Source organism: Fundulus heteroclitus, chromosome 5 (assembly GCF_011125445.2).
Source record: "Fundulus heteroclitus isolate FHET01 chromosome 5, MU-UCD_Fhet_4.1, whole genome shotgun sequence".
Lineage (NCBI taxonomy): Eukaryota > Metazoa > Chordata > Actinopteri > Cyprinodontiformes > Fundulidae > Fundulus > Fundulus heteroclitus.
The window spans coordinates 31,249,344-31,272,357 of NC_046365.1; the positions used below are offsets into that span (position 1 = coordinate 31,249,344).

Sequence of the window (23,014 nt, forward strand, 5' to 3'; positions counted from 1 at the left end):
CCTATCCAGGAAGTGTTCTCAATTCAAAAAGTCTGGAGTAATGTGAAGTAAAGTCTGAAGTATAAAGCTTGATGCTCCACATTACTCCGGACTTTTTGAATTGAGAAAGCTTCCTGGATAGGAAGCGAAACGTCTTCAAACTACGGAAAACAACTCCAGTTGCTTTGTTTTTTACTATTTTTGGAACAACAACCAAACAAACAAACAAACAAACAAAAAAACAACGTAGAAGCTACTTGTGTGCAATCTATGGCATTTTACATAAAGTACTTATCAGTGTCTTTCACTTTTACCAAAATAATTTTCTTTCAAGACCTTTTTTTTTTACGTTTACTGAGTTATTTTTTCAGTATATTTTACACCGCTCCACTCAATTGTTAGAAAACGTTATTAAGATTTAAACTATTGCGTAGGGCTATGAGCCAGCATTCAACATAAAACCCACTCAATATTATTAGTTCCACATGACAAATAAAAGTTTCATGTGTTCCTACCTGGTTCAAAATCTGTAAGTATGTAAATTAACAGGTCGAGTGTACCTTGACTCCTAGTTTTAATTGAATCACTCTTTTTCTATTGAGGCGGACAAACAGCATTTTTTTGTAACGCCAGTCACGAGACTGAATCACTCATCGCTGGTGATAGTACCGGGTTTTCCCGGAATACGTAATGCATTTGCCGCCCTGCATTTTCACTTTCTGTCTCCCTTATAAAGCCCCTGTAACACCGGTGGGACTTTACAGTCGTGTTTTAGTCGTTGTTCCTCCTCCCCCTGTGATCATATATACCCAGCTTCGTGAGAAAAAGCGTTTCAGTTTCAGCTCAGCGCCGCAGTCGGACGTTGTTCACTTCGGGCCGATTTTTAGGACCAGAAAACTCGACTTGATTAGAAACATTGAGGGACAACATGTTTTCCTGCTCCGTTTTTCTGGGGATTTCTTTGCTGAATATTCTGCGGTGCCTCCATGTCTCCGCCTGCAGTGAGTGTTTCCGTCCTCCATTTGGGATTTTTGTTCTTCCTTTTTATACCGAGAAAGAAAAAGTTTAGGATCGCCATAGTTCAGACAGATTATCTGTCAAAAAGGCTTATCCAGTGGACACTGTGGTCTTTTACATGTAGCACCAAGTCTAAATAGTCCTTATCATGGATGTAACTGGGTCACGGTTCTGTTATTCCTGGGGTTAGATTCTGTCCTTTATTGTAATCCTGCAAAAAAAAAAAAAAAAAAAAAAAAAAAAAAAAAAAAAAAAAAAAAAAAAAAAAATTTCGGAAAAAATTTTACACGTCCTGCATCAAAAGTCTACTTACAAGTTGAATAAAACCCTAAAAGGTGAACTCTTTAAGTACAAACTGTATTAACAAATTTCTGATCTGAATTAGAGCAGAATCCACTTTTTTGTCTAAGTTTGAAAACAAACTAGGAATTTGACTTCCAAGTCCCATGGTCACAGCATAGACATAAAGTAGCTATAAATATATAATAAGACTACATGTAAGACTAATTTATGTATAGATATAACTTTATATATGCATTATGTATAGATATAAATTCCTAAGACTTTATTTCCATTCATTGTGATCTCTGTCTGAACCAGCTGTCAGCTGACTCTTGTGAAATATGACTGATTGATTTTGTAGCAGACCATATTCATCTGAGTCACATAATCAGTTTTCCAAGAAAAGTAAAAAAAACAAAATAAAAACAAGAAAAAACAACTCAACTTTTTTCCCGAAGTTTGAAGGCGTTTCGCTTCCTATCCAGAAAGCTTTCTTTGTAATGGCTTAGAATAGATAACATGCAAATTGAACCAAAACAGGTTAGGGGAGTCGTCAAAGTCGTTAAGGTCCACCCCCTTAGTAATGGGGGTGGACCTTAACTTCTCCCCATTTTTTTTTTTTTTTTTACTTTTTTGGAATGACCATGACCTGGACGGCTGAGAATGTTCACCAGCATCATCAGTTTTCCTTACCCAGGACTCTGAGCATTAAAATGCACTTTAAAGTTTAATTTTTCAATACAAGCAAATCCTCCTGGTGGGTATGATTTGGTACAAATCTTCCTCTGGCTCCACTGACATTTCTGGGCACAAATCTGCCAAAGTTACAGAGGTTTGAAATGGGGAAGGGGCGAAACGACCAGCACCATAAATGAATCTCTATCTTGTCTTACTTTAAATAATCATCAAAAACCAGCATATACTTGTACTTCCCTGTATGTTTGTTCAGATAATGATAATTTTAGATGAAAGCCCTGAGAAGAGCAGCCTCTTTTCCACAAACAGTCGCTTCATTCTTTATTTTGGTGTTTAGATTCTTGAGAGTTGCGCTGTGTCAAATCAGGGTTTTGATATTATTGCTTCCAACATTCGCTATGGCCCTTTAGAAACTTGGACATTATTATCTGTCAGATGAGGTCATAGTACTGCAGCTTGGGAATCCGTCCACTCCCCTTTAACTGGAGATCCCAAGAAAAAAAATTGCTTTGGGTCCAACAGGCTAACCCTAACCCAATTCATCTGGACAATGAAGCTGATGATTTCAAATATTTGCCTATAATCTGCTGTGAGGAAATTGGGTTGTGGATATTATCTAGAACAGGAGTAAAGCTATGGTTCAGTACATGGGAACCAAGCAGAAGTAGGAAGCGATGAAATGGTAACTTGTGTGTACCACATTAGGGTGTAAATTGACAAAGGGGAAAACTGTGCTGCTGCCAAGACTAATACCAACATCAGGTAACTTGAAACATCGACAGCATCAACATCAAGACCAAAAACAGGGATTAACTAGAGTTAATTCTAAGTTGCTTTGTGTCATTCCTGTGGCTTATTCAAAATGTAAATTCTGTTTGGCAGCAGCTTCTTGTTCCTTTTGCTTTTATTTGGAACATATGAAATGAGATAAAAGAAGCACAGTTGAGAAATTTCATCCAGCATTTCCCAGATCAGACTGATACTGATTGTATCTCAGTTGAACGCAGTTAAATATAAAGAGAAAATAGTAACCGTATGTAAAAACTACTGATTATAAAATTCAACCTCTATGTTCCTAAGATGCTTAGCCTATGGCTTTTAAACAATATATTTGCAAAAAGTATTTGTATATAAATTACATGACAAATATCAAGTGTACTCAAATTATTTACTGTTTCTTACAGATGTCAACTGTGCAGATAAACCTGTATTAACTCCATCTGCACTGGTGGTGAAGTACGGAGATCCAGCCTCTGCCACATGTGTAGCTTGCCAGAAGGCCTGTCTTTCCCACAGTGACAATGTTATTGCTATGGAAAAATCTGTGGGAAACACTACAAAAAATGGAACCACACTGACCTGGACAGTGGACCGTCTCACACAGTGGGATTTAGCTCCAAAGTGCTATTATTCTACCGTGGATAATCAGTGTTGCACCCATCTGTCTGTTATTGTCTACCGTGAGTATTATTTTTTTTTATCCATTATTGTAACATTTTTATTGTCTTACCTATTGATGTTTTTTGTAATTATAGACAGGTATTAGTATTATTTCAATCAATAATTGTTTTTCTTTTATTATCTCTTTCTCCCCAGAACCCCCAGAAAATGTTTCCATCAGCTTTAACCACACTGGACCTCGGACTGAGCACACAGAGTACACCCTGCAGTGTTCTGTACTGAACGTAGCTCCTGCTAGAAACCTCGTTGTGACCTTTTACAGAGGACAGACAAAACTGGGTCAGAAGAAAGCCACCAGTACCTCAAAGGAACCAGTGAATGAGAGATTTGCTCTGAGTTTCAACGCCAGTAAGGAAGATAATGGAGCCCAGTTCTGGTGTGAAGCAAAGCTGGAACTCGGAGCTGAAGGACCACAGCCCCCTCCGGTGGTGAAGTCAGATAATCTCACTGCCACAGTTCACTGTAAGTTTAAACACACTGATATTTCGCATAAATTAGAATTTCACTGTTATATCAGACCAATGTGAAAAATATTTTTATTATAGAAATGTGAGCTTATCAAAAAGTATATTCAATACCTAAAAGTTGTTACTTTCAAAAGGTATTAATAATCTGACTAACGAGCCACATCTGTAAAAGGATAATGATTTTCAGCCCTTGAAGACATATTTTACTACTTTTTCATGGATATAAATCCACTTACAATTATCAAAGCATTTGTAAACTAGTTTTTACTTTTATAAACCAACACAAATCAATTATGTGTTAATTCAAATTATTTACTGTAAAGATTCCAAGTTCAAACCCAATAGTCAAACCGGACAGAGAGTTATGTTTTAAAAGGTTTATTGCAGGGGATGAGTAGTGGCAGGTGAGGCAGGCAAGCAGAACCAGACTGACCAGGGTTTCCAGGCAGTGACGGCCAAAACCAGCGATGAAGGCAGACGCTGACCAGAACAGACGATGTGGACCAAGGAGCCACCAGAACGGGCAGAGCGAGCAGCTGGAACTCACAGGGAAACAGACAGAACTGCAGCATGCAGACAGGCAACTTTCATCAGTGAGGGCTAAAAACGCATACAAAGAAGAAGAGTCAAGCTGCCTGCGCATACAGGAACTGGTAGAAGCAGAGCGCATCACACAAGATGATCTGTCATGGATGAGCTGGCTGAGGCAGGTATATATAGACAGGGGCACAGGTGAACAGAGTTGGCAGTAATTAATGGCAGCAGGTGGAGCTGATCTGAGCTAATTGACTGGTGACAGGCGTGGACTGAGCTGATTGGATGGTGACAGATGGCTGTTGGCTAAGGGGAGTGGAAACGAATTAGTTCAGAAAAGTCCAAAACCAAGCAAACGCAAACCTAAATCATGACAATTTACATGTAATTAATTTCCAAAAAACATTATTATTATATACAGAAAAAAACAGGTTGTTAGGTTATAGTACAGGACAAAATCGATGTGACTCAACCAGGACACGTTTCTAAAGACAGCCATCAGTTGAGTTTGACCCAAACAGCTATTTGCTGATACTATCAGCCTGATTTTAGAACAAAAATGTTTTTTTTTTTTAACTATGCAGTTCTGTATAACTTTGTAGCATGTTTATTTCCATAGAAATAGACTATTACTGCCAAATAACTTCTTATTTATTTTTATTCGGGCACAAAACGTAACTTTAGTATTTTAAATGCGAAATCTGATCACATTTTCTTGATGTGTATATTGTGTAGAGAATAAAATTACAACTAAACTGCAAATAGAGAAAATAATATGTAAGTTAAGTTTGTCAGTAAGATAAAGTGGATCATGTGTTCAAAGATGTCAAAGCTGAAGTGTGTAAAATGAAGTGTAAAAACTTTTCTGTAAATAGGTTTGCTAATTTTCCACATTTGTGGATTTTTTTGCAGTGTTTTCTGCAGTATTAAAATTTACATCTTATTTCCCTCTTTTCTGTATACACAGATGGACCTAAGCTGAAGGTTCCAGCTAATCCAGCTCCAATCGACATCACTGAAGGAGAAACTTTAAACCTGACCTGTTTGGCTGATGGGAACCCAAACCCTTTGTACAACTGGTCACTGCCGTCCAAGACAGGCCACCACAGTGAACCCATTCTGACAATTAAATCAGTCGATTCCCAGGATGCAGGGCAGTATGTCTGTACTGTCAGAAACAGCGTCAGCACTGCACAAGTTACATTTAACGTAAATGTCAAAGGTGAGTTATCTCATGGTCAGAATCTAGAGTTTGTAACATTTCTGGGAAATGAGCCACAGGACATTTTTTTCAGCATTACCACAGCAGTTTCCATTTACCTTTAACCCACTTCACCCTAAGAAGGAAGTTCAATGGGACTGTTTTGGGTATTTGAATCATCTGATGTTTGACGTGCGCTCTTCCTTTTTTCTCTTCTCCTTTGCAGTTGACTTCACAAAATACATTATAGTGGCTGTAATATTGGCTGTGATTGTGATTGCGGCTGTCGCAGCAGTCTTCTACTTCTTTTACTACAAACAGAATAAAATGGGAGAGTACCAACTAAAGGACGTTTTCCGTTTGGGCACCAGGCATCAACTCATTCCTCAAAGTTCGTAAACAATATGCCTGAATGGACAATGTGAGGCTGAAGCTTTGAACACGCTTAGCTGTTGTGCCTCTGGTCTGAGGTGGCTGTAGCTGCAGGTTCTTCTATTACCAAAAAAGGACATAAAATGTGTTCTACTTACTGAATGGACGAATTCACTTCCTCCAAGGTGGTTTCAGTATTGTGAGAAAGTGACAAGAACTCTGTATCTAAAATCCAGTGGTTGCTTACTTTACACTGAGGCTACAGTGAAATATAACTGTTTACTCTTAGTTGTTGTTACTCAGCTGGATTTCTTAATGATTAAGGTAAAGGGAAAAATGGTGTCAAAACTGTCAAGGCAATGTGAAAACTAACTGCAAATGTATATTTATGTATATGTTCCCCATGTGAATTTGTTCTCGTTATAGTTTTGTTTTTATAAATACATCGTGATCATGATATCATTCACCACTTATTATTATTACTTATTATTATTATTATTATTATTATTATTATTATTATTATTATTATTATTATTATTATTATTATTATTATTATGTCATTGCTTACCATTTGTAAGCTATGCTTTGTTGAGTCAAACTGTATATTAATGCGACTGAACTGTCAAAAAAGTTGCTCTCGTTTGTATATTTATCTGTTTTAATTACCAGAAAGCAAAAAAAAAAAAAAATCTACAGAATTATGATTGAAAAGTTACCCATTAAGAATAGGTTTTTAATTGTGGCAATGGTTAAAGCACTACAAGACTGGTTTTACTCTTTGATTAAATCAGCTGGCCAAATGCCACAGACCATATCTGTGTTTGTATCTGTAACTCTACGATGGTGCAATGTTAGAAGCGGCTAAATGCATCGCAGCGGGGATTTTTCCCCCCTGTCTCTGCTCAAATTCACCATTCTCACTTCATGTCTGCATCAACAACTCAAAGCAAGTTAACTGGCTTGTCCTGTAACCGTTGGATTGCCGATTGGAAGTCCAACTCCAGCCATCTCAGCTGTTGTGGCCCTACGATTGTATGTCGTTCTGTCAGTCTGCCCCAGGGCAGCTGTGGCAACAAATGTAAAAAATAAAAGCCAAAAAAGTTCTGATGGTTAGGGTACGAGTCTTTGGTTTCAAATGTTGTGTTTAAAGTAAAGTGTTATCGTTCAAAGCAAAGCAATGACAGGTGGCCACAGAGAGCGATGTGATCTGAACTGCATGCTGACACACACCCCTTCACAGCAGTCACCTTGCTCTTACCTTTATGGAAAGTGTTGCGGCTCTTTTCTATGTAAAAAAGTCCTGAAGGTTTGTCAGCTTTCATATTTATTCCCTCCCAAAATATTTACGCTAGAGGGAGCTCAGCTCAGTTAAAATCTGCTGTGATAAGGAATCATTAAATCAAAAATTCTCTATCAAAGTAATGCCACTCATAAAACTGCTCTATGAATAATGAAAATGTATCGTCCTACTGGGTATTTGGAACAATTTGTGACGCTGACACTTTTCTGAACATATTTATGATGTTTTTCATAGTTTTATTTAAAAATATGGATATGTTCATACAAAGTCTTGTTTGACAGAGTAATGTGAGTGTATGAAAAGTGGAGGATTCATTGGATGAAGACAAACATATGTATATAAGTTCTTAAGGTTTTCTCAGTTTAACCATTTTTCTGACTGAGTTTTCTGTAAATGTAAATAATTATGGAGGTTTTCGTAATCTTTTTGACAAGAGAAATGTTTGATGAAGTTTAGTTCATGGTATGGAGCAATTTTGGAAATAATGGTTTTAACGGTAGCGTTAAATCATTAACATCATGGAGCTTTTGACAGCGTCGTGTTGTTTCATGATGTCTGTGCAAGGAACTTTATAGCTTTTTTTTTTAAGATTTGTGAAGTCCAAGTTTTAGGTCTCTCTGAAATTCAGTAACAAGTCTAAAACAACTGTCTATTTATAAATGTCTGTAAAGAGAATAACCTGCACATGCAAAAGACTGAAAAAAACGGAACATTTGTAAATGGAAATTTACAAGGTTTTGTGTGAACTTCACAATTGTACATAAAGGGCCGTTTTCTTAAATAATAAAAAAAAAAAAACATGCTTCCTTCTCGTTTCTGTTGTTCTAGTTATTTTGTTTAAAAGATGGTGTTGGCTTTATTTCAGGAATAAATAAAGATTTGCTCATGTTTTACAGTGAATAACATGGCCTTACTCACTGTGTTAGTGGAAATTATTAACAAATATCCTATTTCGAAAATTACCGGCTACACTTCTTCAGAACAGTCGGGGATTTTTCTGTAATTCATGAGGACTTAACTGAAAACACACAGACTGTGCAGAGGATGTAGTGAGATAATTCATTCCCAGAAACATTTCACTTCCTCTCTTTTGACTCCCCACTGAGAAAGAATGCCCAGCAGGAATTAAGGCAGGCGTGGTGTTTGTACGTGCGTGTGGGCTGCTGTAACTCTGAATGGCTTTGCTCTTTAAACCATCATCTTGTTAGAAAGTCTGTGTCTCCACTGTTTATTTAAGGCTTGAATAGGAACTAATTCATATATCTTTCAATCAACACAATATCTCCGGCCCTTTAGGGAATTTATCATGCATCCGTTCAAACACCTCTGCAGCATACTCAGCACTGGAGATTCAAAGTAGGGTTGAGTCCCCTTCTACTAAATGGTGTGTGTCGCCCATGCCGGATAATTGCCTCTCCTATCAGTGCATATCATATTTTGGGGGGTCATTATCATCGACACCAGTCCTTGACCTCTTTGAAGTCAGAAAGATCTGGGACATGGTTTAATTCTCTTGCAAAACTGGTCTAAAAGTTAATTTAGGCAAACGTGGGTGTTTTCTTTCCATGTATTAGTTTATTTTCTATCTACAGTTCCTGTTTGTGCCACTTATGCCATCACATTCATCGCCCAGCACGTTCATTGCTCCCCCAGTTTAAGTTTATAACTAAGTTGTATTTTTGGACCTAAATCTCATACTGTTGCATGTTAGAAAAATCTGACTTTTGGATCTGAATAGATTAAACAAAATCCAGAGTGTTACAATTATTAGCAATCCTGCTGTCCAAATCTATGGAATGAATGTTGTTTCTTGAAAGATTCCTAATGTTATTGTGCTTTCATTTACAACATTATTATTTGGAAAACACTGATAAGTACATTTTTATGAGATACCGACTTTATGAATAATAAATTACATTCTTTCTGTATTATTTATGATAGGTAAAAAAGAAATCTATATTTTTGGCAACATAGCACTTGGCTTGAACCCCCTTTTGTCAGTAGGACAGCATCCTGTGAAAGTTTGTTTAGCATATAGCACATAAAATGTAATATTTAACAGTATGGGGCAAGCAACACCGACTGAGAAGGCATAAAACTTCACAGGTTGTTCTAAAGTATTCACATGACTATAGGTGTGGTTTTTATTCACATATTTTCTCTATTACAGCATTTATAAGACACGTCCATTTAATAGTTTCCAAAATTTCATTGACTCTTTATATTGTAGATTTCCACTGAATGCATCCAAAACTGAACATGTGTTGCAATACATATACAATTCTGTAGTTCTTACTGTTTTGCTGCCTTCTTTTATAATCTTTAATGTAACCTAAACAAAGCCACAGAATGAAAAAGTATGTCTAAAACTTACTCATTACTGCATTCTGTTTTTAAACCTTATTTTATGAAACACTTGATGGGTTAAAGCATTGTTAAGCTTCCAAACAATCATTTAATGACTTTGAGATATGTACAAAAATGGAAGATTCAATCAAAACTGTGACTAGATGGATTAGAAAGAACACTAATTTATTCATATTCACAATTTATGGTACAGAAAAGTGACGTTTTCTCTGGACACCCTGAAGTGTGAAGGGAGTCTTTGAAGGTGGGAACCGTGATGGTCTGCGGAGACAAACTGACAAAACGCCATCTGAAAAAACACACACAATACAAATATCCATTAATACATGTGTCATGCTTGCATGCAGCAAATCTAACACTAAAACAAGTTTTTCACAACACCTTGGCTGAAACTGAGCTTCAGTTTTTGGTGGTCATATATCTTCCACCATAACTATCAGTGGGTGTGAGGCTCTTGTTTGCCAAAAGTCTCAATCTTTGCCTTGCCAAACCAAAGTGCACAAGTTCAGCTAATGTCGCAGAAGTATTTATCAGTATTTTCCTACTTTTGCACCTTCTCTTATGAGCCTATGTTGCAAGTTAATTTCTTCAATGTGAGATCAATAAAGCCTATCTTATCTTATCTTATCTTTTATCTTATCAAGCTCAACCATGGGCATAGGTTTGCATAGACCATACTATCACAAATGTAGTTGAGCTGCTCAACTGTACATTTGTGAATGTATGGCCCTTCAGGGAGATCTTAAAGAGGATCAAGATCCCTGAGAAGGACGATTGTTTGTGTCTCGTGAGTGGTAATCAGGCACTCTTCTCGTTACGTTCTTTGCTCCTAGAAGCTCTGACCTCCCTTGTGTTTCCTGACAGAAACCAGATCTTACCTTTGGTGTCCACGTCATAGGCTCAGAGGTCCGTTTCCTTTTTCCTAGCGTCTGTTTGGAGGAAACCTTCCCAGATTTTTCTCCTTTCCTCTCCAACGTTCCACCACCCCTCAAAAGGCAAACATTACACATCTACCAATACACCAGTCTCCAGCCAACCTCACTTCTCTGGAATGAAGTTTATTTTAGGGGACTTTCCAAATCTCTACCAGCTGTAGCATAAAGTCAGGAGGACACTGCGTATTATTCAGAAGTAGCCAATTATGTCGATATTGGTCTGAAAACCACAAAGGTAATTCATCAGTAACTAAAAGAACGGTTGCAGAAGCAATGAGAAGATGGAAGGAAAGGAGGATGATCTGATAAAGTCCTTGAAAGAGGAAGAGCAAACATGCTCAGCTAAGAGGAAACTCTGACATCAAGGCTCATTTTGGACACACATGACTAAATGTGTTGTTTTAAAGAACCAAAGTTTTGATACACTCAGATGTGACACACTGTGGACAAGGACAAAAAGAACATGCTGTTCCCCGAAGACAGGTTAAATGATTAGATTATACACAATTCCAAATAATTCCAGAAGGAACAGCTTTGATAGGAAGTATGTAAGCATTGGTTACATTGTTTTGCCAAAGAAGAACACTTTCGTTGCAAGGCAAGTAAGAATGAAAATGAAGAGAATATGCCGTTTGTTATCAGATACAGTGAATGGTAAATAGAAGAACACTACATTGTCCAGAGGAAAGGGCTTATTACCCCAGAATGTCATAGCGGATAGATAAAAGAAGAAGAAACACTCACCGGGTACATTGTTATGGTTAAAGAAAGTGGAACACAAAGATTTGAGTAGATCTTTGCTGCTTTGATGATGGTGGATGACTGTGATAAAAGGTATACAGGTCAAGCGGATGTAAGAAAAATAGATTTAGTGTAAGGCTTTTGAACAGAAAGGTCACATGAGCTGTAAGATCTGCACCAGGTCGTGCACCTAAACTCAAAGCAGGGAGGATGCCACTATGAAAAATTAACATTTACCAAAACAGCCGCCTACCACCATTACTACTACTATTATTATTACTTTAACATTTAACTTTAATGATCACATATGCTGCAGAATCCTGAGTCATCCTCCGGTGGTTTACTGCCTACATTACTCATCATCACAAGCGCTCATGGGGAAAGAACGTCTGTGTCTGATGTTTACTGGCAGTGTCAGTGGGGAACAGGCGCCCCCCCCCCCCCCCCCCCCCTATATGTGAAGTATTTGTGCAACATGGTATCAGCAGGTACATTGGCAGCATGAAAATTACAATAAACTCTTTATTAGGTACACAGGGTTTAAAAAAAAAAAAAAAAAAAAAAAAACTGTGTGTTTTTTTTTGACATATATTTGTATTTGTTCAACATGACATTATTTTTTAAAAAGGTTTTCCTCCATAGAAAAATGTTCTTCCAAAAGGACATAATTACAAACATATGCAACTTGTAGCCTCAGTGTAAAACAAATAACCGCTGGACTTTAGGTACAAATTGTGCAGAAGTGGAAAAAATTTTGCATTTTATTAACCAGTATGTATTCATCAGATGACTGTCATTAAATAAATTATCAGTCTCAAATCCTTAAGATCTGTCTGTCAGAAGAGTAAATTATCTTTTTCAGGGAGCCTGAATCACACATTCCATGAAAGGCATGTGAGAAATACATAATGTAAATGTATTTATTTTCAGACTCACAATATGTATTAAACTGTTAGCAAGCGCACTAATGTAATAGCTAATGAACCAGACATAAACCAACAAACATGAAATCTAATTACTTAAAGGGAATTCTAACGGAGTTGGGTAATGAACGTTCTGATTTTCCGTGGCTTATGAAAGATTTACCTTTCTTGCTTTCTTTCTGGAAAGGTAAACTCATGGTTTATGTTTACGATTTGGATTTCCTGTCTTGAAGCTAAAGGAATGTTTGGAACAATTTATCAAAAAGGTCCCAACAGAGGAAATTAGACGTCAGGCAAACGACAAGACAGGAAGTATCTCACAGTGTTTACTTTCTGGCAACCAGCCTGTGCCTTTTGCTGCAGGTTGCGTCGTGTCGAGTCCTTTTCTAGGCTGGAAAGGTTCACCAGCAGTGGCTCACAGAAGCGCTGCCAGCCTTGCCAGTTGCCTGTGAGCTTAGATGCTTGTTCAGAATTGTAAGCCATCCTGAAAAAAACAAACAAAAAAAAACAATCTTGTGTAAAGTTTCTTGAATGTTGCAGATAATTTAAAAGACAACACAGCCAACTTTTAACCAAGTTCAGCCAGGCTTGTTCAGTCCAGTTGGGCACAACATCTTGTTATCTCATACACTTCTCCTTTCAGTACTCCATTACACACTCTTACAAATTGACTTATATCTTAGAAGCACACAGAATGAAATATTTTTGCAATGTCTGCATTAGATATCTATTAAGAAAAATGGATAAGACTCTTTTTTCCCCCAAAACCCCGTGCTTCCCCCCCCCCCTCAGTGGACAGAAAATGTATAAAATGCATAATAATATTGCCAAGTGGAGCCAGTGTCTCCTTACGTATCTGAAGTGAAATGCGATATTCCAAGTGAAAGAAAAGATTTTTTACTTTGCAGAAAAAGATAAATACATTCAAATAGCATTTGAAGTTTACAAAATTGTTCAAACATTTCAGTCTAACTCATAGGATTGTGGAACGCCTCAAGACGTGAGGTGATTCAATAAATTTTTTTTTGGCTCTGTGTGATGTCACCTGAACACTATTTCAATAGTCTCGGCTAAAATAGGAAAATGCTTACATCTGTGCATGCATACGTATGTTCAAGGTTTATTTTGTGCTTTTTTAATACTAAAAATAGTTTGGCTAATTTTGTCTCAAGGTTGAAACAATTCGAGCAGAAGTCAACACTCCCATTCAGTAATTAGAACACATTTTATGTCCTTGATGGTAAGCAATGAGAGAACATAATCTGCACCACTAACCTGACTCACAACAGAGTTCTTGCAGCTATCTGTGACAACGCAATTTTCTAATCTTCTGCACCCAGTACAACACCTAGATAAAGGAGCAAAGAGGAATTAGGGGCAAGCAATATAAAATAATTTGCCTATTAATCGTTATTTTTGATTATTAGTCGTCATCATTGAGGATTTAATGAATTTGGAAACACACATGTAGCAGTTAAAGTAATAGTTAGAACATAATCTCTATAAGTATTACATTAGACGTAACATGATTACATCTAATAACATGTAATATTATTACATAAATATATTTATTAAATACATTATTTATTTCATGTTCTTGTATTTCACATAACTTTAGGTTAGGATGCATTATACATGTAGCTCAGGTGGCGCTATGCACCTTAAACTGACAGGTGAACCGCTTTAAAAAAAAAAAGAAAAAAAGAAAAAGAAGAAACAGCAGCAGCAAAAGAAGAAGAGAAGAACAAGAACGCGCGTGCGCAGTCGTGAGTTTAAATAGGATTACCTGAGCGACTCTGCATGTGCTTATAAACGGACTGAGTTCTACCTGTTTCTGATTTATTGGCTGTTTAGACGAAGTCAGGCTGGTTTACAGTAGCTCTTTGTGTTTTTTTTTATAGTTAGAAACAGAACGACGGACGGCGGAGGAAGATGAGCATCGACTACAGCGTGTGGGACCACATCTATGTCTCCGACGATGAAGACGCCACCAGCCCCTTCGTGGACACGCCGAGCCTGTTCAGAATGAGACACCGGGTCAGCAGAGACACTTGTTGTAGCTGTGAGATTTGGAGTCCCAGTCCTGGTTAGTTTCCACTAGACGTCACTTGTTTGTTTCAGAGGAAAGTGTTTGGTGAACAGGTGTTTCTGCGGGGATCTGTAAGCAGTTTAGGGCAGGTAAATCCTCTACGTCAGGATCCTGCTTATCCTCTCTGGGATCAAATGTTGGGGAAATAAACAAAAAAAAAGAAGAAGAAGAAGAAAAACTTCATGAACCGCTCAAATCTTAAATTTACATTTATTGTTTGGCTGTTATAATGCTGTATAAAATGTATCTAAAACAACTAGAGATTAAACAAAATGTGCAAGATGCATTATTAGAGTAAATACATTGAAACATTTTCCAACATATTTCCCTCGGAAAATGATCCAGATATTAGGTACAAATTATCTCGCTTTCTGTTGATGCTTTAAGCAAACTGGCACAGTGGAGAAACATTGAAAGATGTGAATAAAGAAACGCTTAAAGTTAAAGCCCAAGAATAATGGCAAACTTGATGGAGAGCCTGTTGAACTCTGCTAAATTGTATGTCTCTTTTCCAGCCCTTTTCAGAGGATACCACTGTTTATAATAAGTGAAAAACCTTTGAACATGCCTGATACTACAGTATGGAAATTGACTGAATTTTCTCTTCTTGTCATGCTGACCAATGAAAGCACTTTCCAGAGCCACGTTCACCCAATCACAAATGGACACAAATTCATATGCTGACACCCAGATTGTCGGGCAGTCTGGGGTATAGTGCCTTGCCCAGCGGCATATTGAATCAAACCCAACACTATAGGGTTGCAAGATGACTGCCCACTGAACCACACTCACCTTATACACTATTAGGGCTGTGCATAAAAAGTGATACAAAGATTTAATATCGATGTTTGTAAAAACGATTTATTATCTGATTATATTCTGGTTTTCAATATCGATATACCTCCCAACCTCTAGGGGGCGTTATTAAAGCGCGCCATCACTGTTCACAGCGAGGGTGTGTAAGTGAGATGAATTTACGTAATGGCCGACAGGATTTTTGAATCGCCTTCGTCCCTAAAATCAGACTTTTGGGCCCCTTTTTTTATTTCTGTGATACGTTAAATGCATTAAACTAAATGCATTTTATTTTCCTGTTAATATATCAGTGTTCAATAAATTGAACATAATTATAATATTTGGCTGGTTTTGTTGATTGAATGACTTTGAGCACTAATTTGAAAAGTAATAAATATCGATATTGGAGTCAAATCAAGCTGAGCTATATCGAGAATCGTATTGTATCGGCTCATCCTAGAATAGATGATTCCCAGGCCTATACGCTATAGTACGTAGCGGAGATGCACAATATAGTTTGAATGTGTGAAATCTTAGCCATTTTCTTTTGTTAACAAGTAAAATTCATTGAAATGAGGGTCACCCTGATCTGGCTTCACTTTATGACCACTGAAAAATTACCTTCGTCCACCATGTAAGCACCAATATTAGTCATGTGACCATCAGAACTGGACAATGGAGCAATGGAAGGTGGTGGTCTGGATTGATGAATATCTTTTTCCTTTTTAATTGGTGTGAATTCTAGCTCTATTTGTGCGTCCATAAACGCGCTAGAATCCATTTTGTCCCGCCTCAACTGTTCGAGACCGGCCTAAAAATGTTCGGGCCAATCACGTAGCAGTATTATGCTTTAGGATGGCACATACCAGCCATCGTGTATTAGCTACTTAAGCATGGTGAGCGTGTACAGCCATCTGTGAAACCGGTATTCCCCTGATGGCTGCAACCTCGCTCAGCAAGCTAACACACCCTGCTACAAAGATGAAATGGTTTTGGATTCATTTGGCTAGTGCAGCCTTTGGCTTGAATTCCAAATTCCCAGGATCTCAGTCCATCCAAGCACCTGTGGAAAAAGCTCCGTTGCATCTAACAGAACTTCAAGGATCTGACACTAATGTCTCGGTGCCAGAACACCTTCAGGGGTTCCAGTGGCACTTTATGCCTTGATGGGCCGGGCCTGTTTTGGCAGCAAAAACGGGACAGAACTCTAAACATGTGATCTAGGCAGGTGGTCATGTTGTTATGCCTGATATTTGCAGACATGGTTATAATCTCGTTGAAATCCCGTAAGATGGCGCAATGAATAAAATACTGGAGAGATGTTTGGGGGAAAGCAGAAAGTGTTCACTTAGTTAAAATATGCTGTATGTATGTCTGTATGTGTGTGTGTGTGTGTATATATATATATATATATATATATATATATATATATATATATATATATATATATATAAAGTAGTACTGTGGTGCATTAGGATACACCACAGTACACCATACGATACTTTCTGGCACAAGAACTATTATCAGGGCCCTATTCAGTCTGCAAAAGTGAGGAAAAATATTACCATTTCCTTCCTTCCCACCCTCATATCCTCCCAATCCACTCACCCATTGTCCATTTATTTTCCCCGTGTCCTTTCTTTGGTTCCCTCCTTGGGAACAGGGGGTATGTAATAAATATTTGCGGGACTTTCGTATTGAATATTTTAAAGAGATTACAAAGGACTGAGAGCTCAGGAAAGTTCAGTCTGAAAAGATCTGAATGTTCTACTACATGACAGATAAATAAACTCATTTTGGAATCTAAGGTTGATAAATAAAGAGTTATGACATCCTAACACCAATGATCAGACTTCTTCAATCAGCTCGGGTTCTCACTTATAGGCTTAGCTCATAGATAAAACCTTGTTGTCACGTGGCTTCAGAAGTGAAAGTTATAGAGCATCTCTGGTATTCCCCTGATGTCCCTTTTCCGTGTTGCCCTTCCTGTTTTGTTGCATTTGATGTGTGTAAATCCCTAAAACGTTCTTATATACGGGAAAGTCCAGATTACCCATTAGTGAAAAGATTAAGATCTTTTTATGTATTTAAAAAAAACAAGGTTCATGATGGGGGAGTTTGCATTCCTGAGTAGTAGTTTTCAGCAGAAGTGTAGTCTGTTAAGCCCTTATAATTAATTTTGTTTTTTAATTCTCTTTCTCACATGGATTTTGCAGATACTCAGTATGTTTCTAGTTTTTTATTAGACTGAAACGTTTTGCCACTAGTAAATGCTGTTTTTACTCTTTCCAATTTAAACGTATATCCTCATGTTCCTTTTTTTTTACTTTCCCCTTTGCTATATTTTAATGATCTTTACCATTCTCTTTTCCACTCGTCTCTTTTTCGTCTTTGTCCACTTGTTTTCGTCCACCGGCGTGTGCTAAAGGCCAGGCTGGAGAAGATGGCCGAGTTTCAGCAGAGGGGTGAAGACCTGGGACACAACTTGGCAGAATGCCAGAGGCAGCTGCAGGAAGCCCACAGACGGCTCAGATACCTGGAAGAACGGATGAAGGAGGGAGAGGAGGAAGAGGAGCGAGAAGATGAGCTGAAGAAAGTCCAGGCTGAGGTGAAGAAACTCGAGGAGGATGAAAAGTCCTTTCGCAGGTTCCTAGAGGAACACCGGCGAGATGAGAAGAAACTTCCCTGGAATGTAGACACCATCAGCAGAGAAGGTTTCAGCAAGGTAAATTAAGGTACACCAAGCTTACACATGCATTTTCTAAAGGAGTCCCATTAATTAATTTATTGACGAACTTAAGCTTACGTGCATGAAAGTATGGAGGCTTAAAAGGGACAAAGTTAAATACATATGTCATATTAGAGGTTAGTGAGAAGTTTACTGTGGTCCAGTAGGAAGCTGCCCCAGACTTCAGACAGGATCAGCTTTAGCTCCGCCCACTGGCTAAAACCGGCTGACGCTTTCTCGGGAAACTAGGGATATAAAGGCGTCTTATTTACCACAAACCAAGAGTTTGTGGTAAATAAGACGCAAAAAGTTACTGAAGTTATGTCCACATCTTCCAGCGAACATATCGCCCTCAGAGTGAAAGCACATTTGGTAGAAGTTGTGCTGTCTCGCCGTTTGAAGCAACCAATCAGAAGTCACGGTCTCTATTGAAGTCGCCTTAATCCCGCCTACTGAAGTGCTGCACTACAGCCAAATAAATACAGAGGGACATAATTATATGTATATTTAAAATCATTTATTTAAAAAATGACATGTAATTATTAAATGTCATTATTTAAAATTTATATTTATTTATTTATTTATTGGCACATTTAATTATTTAAATTATTTAATAATGTTATGGTACATTTAATACTTTAATGTGACAGTTAATGGTATATATTATTATTTAGTGGTACATGAATTTATTTCATGGTAAACTGGCATGTATTTATTTCATGATACATTTATTTAATTTTGTCCCTTTTTAACCCGCCCCATAAAGAAGTACTGAAAAAAATCTTATGCATCATAAAACTACTTTGTGTATTTTGATGTTTCTGATGTTCATTTTATTACTGGTGTTTTTATTTGTGGTAGAATTTTATGATTCAGACCAGGTATGTTTAGCTTCAGGTGGAATAATTGCAAACGTGGTTAATTTTGGGGCGTATATACGTTGTTTTGCAGGCTGGTCTTATTAGTTAGTGTTCGGTTCACACTGCAATGATTGCTGTCAGTTATTGTCCGGAGTTGAGGAGGGAAGTGAAGGTCAGATACACTGAGGTAGGCGTTGGCGCTCCAAACACCTGAGGTGTCCTGAGCTTAGAGGAGCAGGTGATGCATGGAGGGTCACACCCCAGCAGCAAGTTTATTTTGGTTAACTAAATGTTCTGATATTTCCAAAAGTGGTTTGATGAACATGGACATTTCTTGCTGGCACTGTGCAGGCTGTTGATTTGTCAGGTTCCTCTCTTGACTTCATCGTGTTTTCTAGAGCATTCTGAACATCCAGCCTGAAGACAAAGAGGAAAATCAGCAGGAAAAGTTGAAGAGGCACAAGACTTTTGTGGAGAAGTACGCCAAGGAAATCAAACACTTCGGTAAGATTTAAAATTATAGATTTTTTTGTTTTAGTTCTCAGTTTCACATTTTATGTCATCTGGCCTCCCTCCTGTTTCTGCTCTTTGTGGTTGAACCACTTTATTCTTCTAGTCAACAGGTTTTAATGCACAAACATTTACGTTTGAGTTAAAGTCCTCAGATACATATAATCCTATTTACTATGAGATTAAAGATAATACAAAAAGTCTGCTTATTAAAAGATTAATATCTTGTGTTGTATCTAATATTTTCAGGCATAACATCTTAAACTTTAATATTTTTGCCCTTATAAAAAAATATAAAGTTTCCATCTGCATCAACCATCTGTGCTGGTGGAACAAAACTTTCTTGGAATGTAATTTGGGGTTGGAGGAGGGGGGGCACCAAACCAGTCCACGGGCCGCAAATGGCTCGTCCCCCAATATGCACTGCAAAAACGGATCTAAAAATAAGTAAAATGTTCTTAAAGTTATCCTTGATTTGAGCAGGTAAATAAGATTATCTGCCAACGGAATGAGTATTTTGAGCCCTAAAATAAGATAATTAGTCACCCTGCACTTAAACTAAGATGATGGAGATGAATTTTTCCTATTTTAAGTGCAAAAATCTTATTCCATTGTCAGATCATCCTATTTACCTGCTCAAATCAAGGACAAATACACAAATTTTAAAGAATATTTTACTTATTTCTAGTTCCGTTTTTGCAGTGTGGCTGAGCTTGAGCTATTTTGCATTGAACTGGCCGCATTAATGCTCGGTTTCTGGGGTTTACCAGGTATGCTGCGGCGTTGGGACGACAGCCAGACGTATCTGTCTGACAACCCACATCTGGTGTGTGAAGAGAGCGCTAATTATCTTGTCGTCCTCTGCATTGACTTTGAGATAGATGAGGTGAGTGCTGGTAAAAGAGTTGCCAAACAACACAGTTCAGCCTTGCAGGGCCTGATGAATGACGCTCGTCCTTGTAGAAACATGCCCTCATGGAGCAGATTGCACACCAAGCCATCGTCATGCAGTTCATCTTGGATTTAGCTCGGACTCTGAAAGTTGACCCAAGAGGCTGCTTCAGGCAATTCTTCTCAAAGATTAAGGTTCGTCTTTGCCTGCGTAATGCTCTGCTCTGTAAGAACTGATGAAAGAAGAGAAAAAAAGGTGTCTGTTCAGGAGAATTTGTTTATTTCCAGTGGTTTTGTGTTCTTCCCAGACTGCGGATAAGCCGTACCAGGACGCTTTCGACCGTGAACTGGACCTGCTGAAGCAGCGGGTCCGCAGATGTGCGCAGGCTCGCATGGAGAGCGCCATGAAAGAGCTGGAGGAAGAGGAGAGGCAGAAGAGACTGGGCCCTGGGGGTTTAGACCCGATGGAGGTCTATAACTCACTACCCAAGGTAAATTGCATATAATTGTGAACATCCAGGCTTTGTTGCCTTAATTGTACTGTTCTAAATTGGCTAATAATTGTGTTTTATAAATCGAGTTAGTGACATGCTGGAGAAAATGGGATTTTGAAAAACTTTCTTGGACTAACTTACATTTACATTATTTTTTTTTAATGTTTTCAAAGTTGTGAATGATGGTTTTCAGGAGCCTGGAGGATTTATAGAACCTGCTTTTCTCTGTGTAAAAGTTTTAGGTCTAATTGTTGTCCAGTTGAAGGAGAGCTTTTGTTTAGAGCTTATTTCACCTGTGCAGGCTCAGAAATAAAAATGCACGTATTGCTCTCTCTCTCCATGTGATTGTACGTATTATTTATCTATTTATTTACTTTTCCCCAAACAGCACCAGTCTTTTGCGTTCTCACCGACTTATAGCTCTGCTTTTGTATGTGTATGGAAGATGGATCATGGAAACTGATATGTTTTATCTTGCTGTTATGTTGCGAGATCTAGCGGCAGCTGTTCTTGTGGTGCTCCTAGGAAAACGTCAGGATTACGGCTGTAATAACACAAGATATGATCTCTACTCTTCCTAAATGTTTTTTTTTTGCAGTACTACCCATCATTTCATAAATGTAGGTTGTTGTACTGCATGCAGCTGCTTTCACAGATGCAGATTTTCCTTTATGAAGCTACAATACGGTCCATTAATGTCCCGTGCTGAGGTTCTTAATTCCTGCTTGAAATTACGTGTGTAACTCCAGTTTCCACTTTTGTTTCTAAATATTCTGTATCTGGTGGCTGACTTTGTAAGAAATATTCACACACAGGCCGCATAAGATGTGTTTGCAGGAATGACGATAACATCATGATTTGTGAAGATAAAAACTCTCCATCTATCAAAAGAGCTGCTGGAGGAAGCATTGTTACCTTGACAACTGGGTAGTTGATTTGCCGACTTGTTCTTCAAAAAAATCTGTAACAACAGAGTTTGAAATTTGTCAAAGGAGCCTTTGTTAATGTAAGCTGTGTTGCTATTTGGGCGATATAACATCCGTATAGGTCAGCTATCCTGGCAAGAAAAGTGGCATCGTCTGTTTACATACTAGGGGGTAAAAGTGTGTTTGCTTCAATTGGTGAAATAAGTGAAAACAAGGAAACTTAAGAACTTGATGAACTAACCATATTCTGAGGTTTAAAACAAAATTGTATCGCTACAGAAGTTTAGCTGTAGACTGATATTCAGTCCTGACACATGGATAAAGTGTGAGCACCTTGCGTTGACAGCTCATGTCTTGCAGGAAATGCAGAGGAGTTTTGATGAGAAGAACATTGAGATGCTGCAGGATGTGATGGACAAGCTGGACCCTGAGGTGAGCTGGCATCTCTTTAAGAAATAATTATTTTTTCTTTCAGCAATCAACAGTTTCCCAGTTATTCTGAATATCACGTTGGACTTGTTTCGTTGGGTTCACAGGAGGGCAGGTACCACCTGAAGAGATGTATCGACTCTGGGTTGTGGGTCCCTGACTTGCAGGAGGGAGAAGATGACGAAGATTAGAAATGATAAACTAAACTTGGTAACTGTTCACTGTTTAGTTGTTTTCTATGTGTGTACGTCCAAAAGATTGGGAAATAATAAAGTGTACAACAAAACTGTATGTTTACATAGTTTTTAAAGTTAATTTATTATATGTATCTGTTTAAATATTTGTATTTGCATTAAAATATCGAAAACAACCCTGTTCATAAGATAATGTACATCAGTTTGATATGTTGTATTGAAATGGGGGATTTAAAATTATTTACAAAGTATTGTTTATATCCACATTTCACGCATTCTGTACATTGCTGAAGACATGTTTGACTTTGTCAATATAAACATCTGAACGCCTGTTGGTACATTTTCAGCTAGTATGTTCAATTGAAGGAATTGTAGGTAGCTTTTTGTGCATCTACCATGTTTAATATTACACAGTTAATGTAGATTTGCAAATTTTGACAAAATTGTTCTGCTTTTTTATTTGCCCTATTAGCTCATTTCAATAAAAAAATGATGTGTATTCAGAAGTTTATCTCATTCTTTTCATCAAAATGTGTTAGACTTGAGACCTTGGGGAAAACCCAGAACTCGCTATAGGGATTACATATCCTGACTGGCCTGGGAACATGTTGAGGTCCCCCAAAATTAGCTAGAGGGTGTCACTGGGAAGAAGGATGTCTGGGTTTGCTTTGACCAGTTTTTTTTTCTTTTGGTCAACAGAAAGTAATTGATTTTCTCTTAATTTATGTGAACCTGGACTTATTTGTTTATCCATCCTGTTTAATTAAATTCTCATTTGGTCCCCTTTTCCTTTCTGTTCTTTACATACATGATTTGTGGCCCT

General features: G+C 37.8%; 2 protein-coding genes across 3 annotated transcripts in view; both read left to right on the forward strand.

Annotated features, from left to right (window-relative positions):
- LOC105939181 overlaps positions 1-6,466 on the forward strand; it is a 56,789-nt gene extending 50,323 nt beyond the window's left edge. Inside the window, exons 11-12 of the mRNA XM_036136670.1 lie at positions 5,404-5,658; positions 5,864-6,466. Coding sequence (XP_035992563.1) covers positions 5,404-5,658; positions 5,864-6,036 — 428 coding nt within the window. The 3' untranslated portion in view covers positions 6,037-6,466. The remainder of the gene's footprint in view (positions 1-5,403; positions 5,659-5,863) is intronic.
- A 7,557-nt stretch (positions 6,467-14,023) lies between these two features.
- Positions 14,024-22,690, forward strand: cdc37 (cell division cycle 37 homolog (S. cerevisiae)). 2 transcript variants are annotated; one of them, XM_012881247.3, is made up of 8 exons: positions 14,024-14,312; positions 17,588-17,884; positions 19,146-19,251; positions 20,028-20,143; positions 20,221-20,343; positions 20,457-20,639; positions 21,929-22,000; positions 22,105-22,690. In XM_012881247.3, exons 1-8 carry the CDS (start codon positions 14,208-14,210, stop codon positions 22,186-22,188), a joined length of 1,086 nt encoding a protein of 361 aa, XP_012736701.2. In that variant the 5' UTR covers positions 14,024-14,207; the 3' UTR covers positions 22,189-22,690. The 2 variants fall into 2 exon arrangements, with proteins under 2 accessions (XP_012736701.2, XP_012736702.2); XM_012881248.3 differs by having other exon boundaries at positions 14,189-14,361.
- Positions 22,691-23,014: the final 324 nt, after the last annotated feature.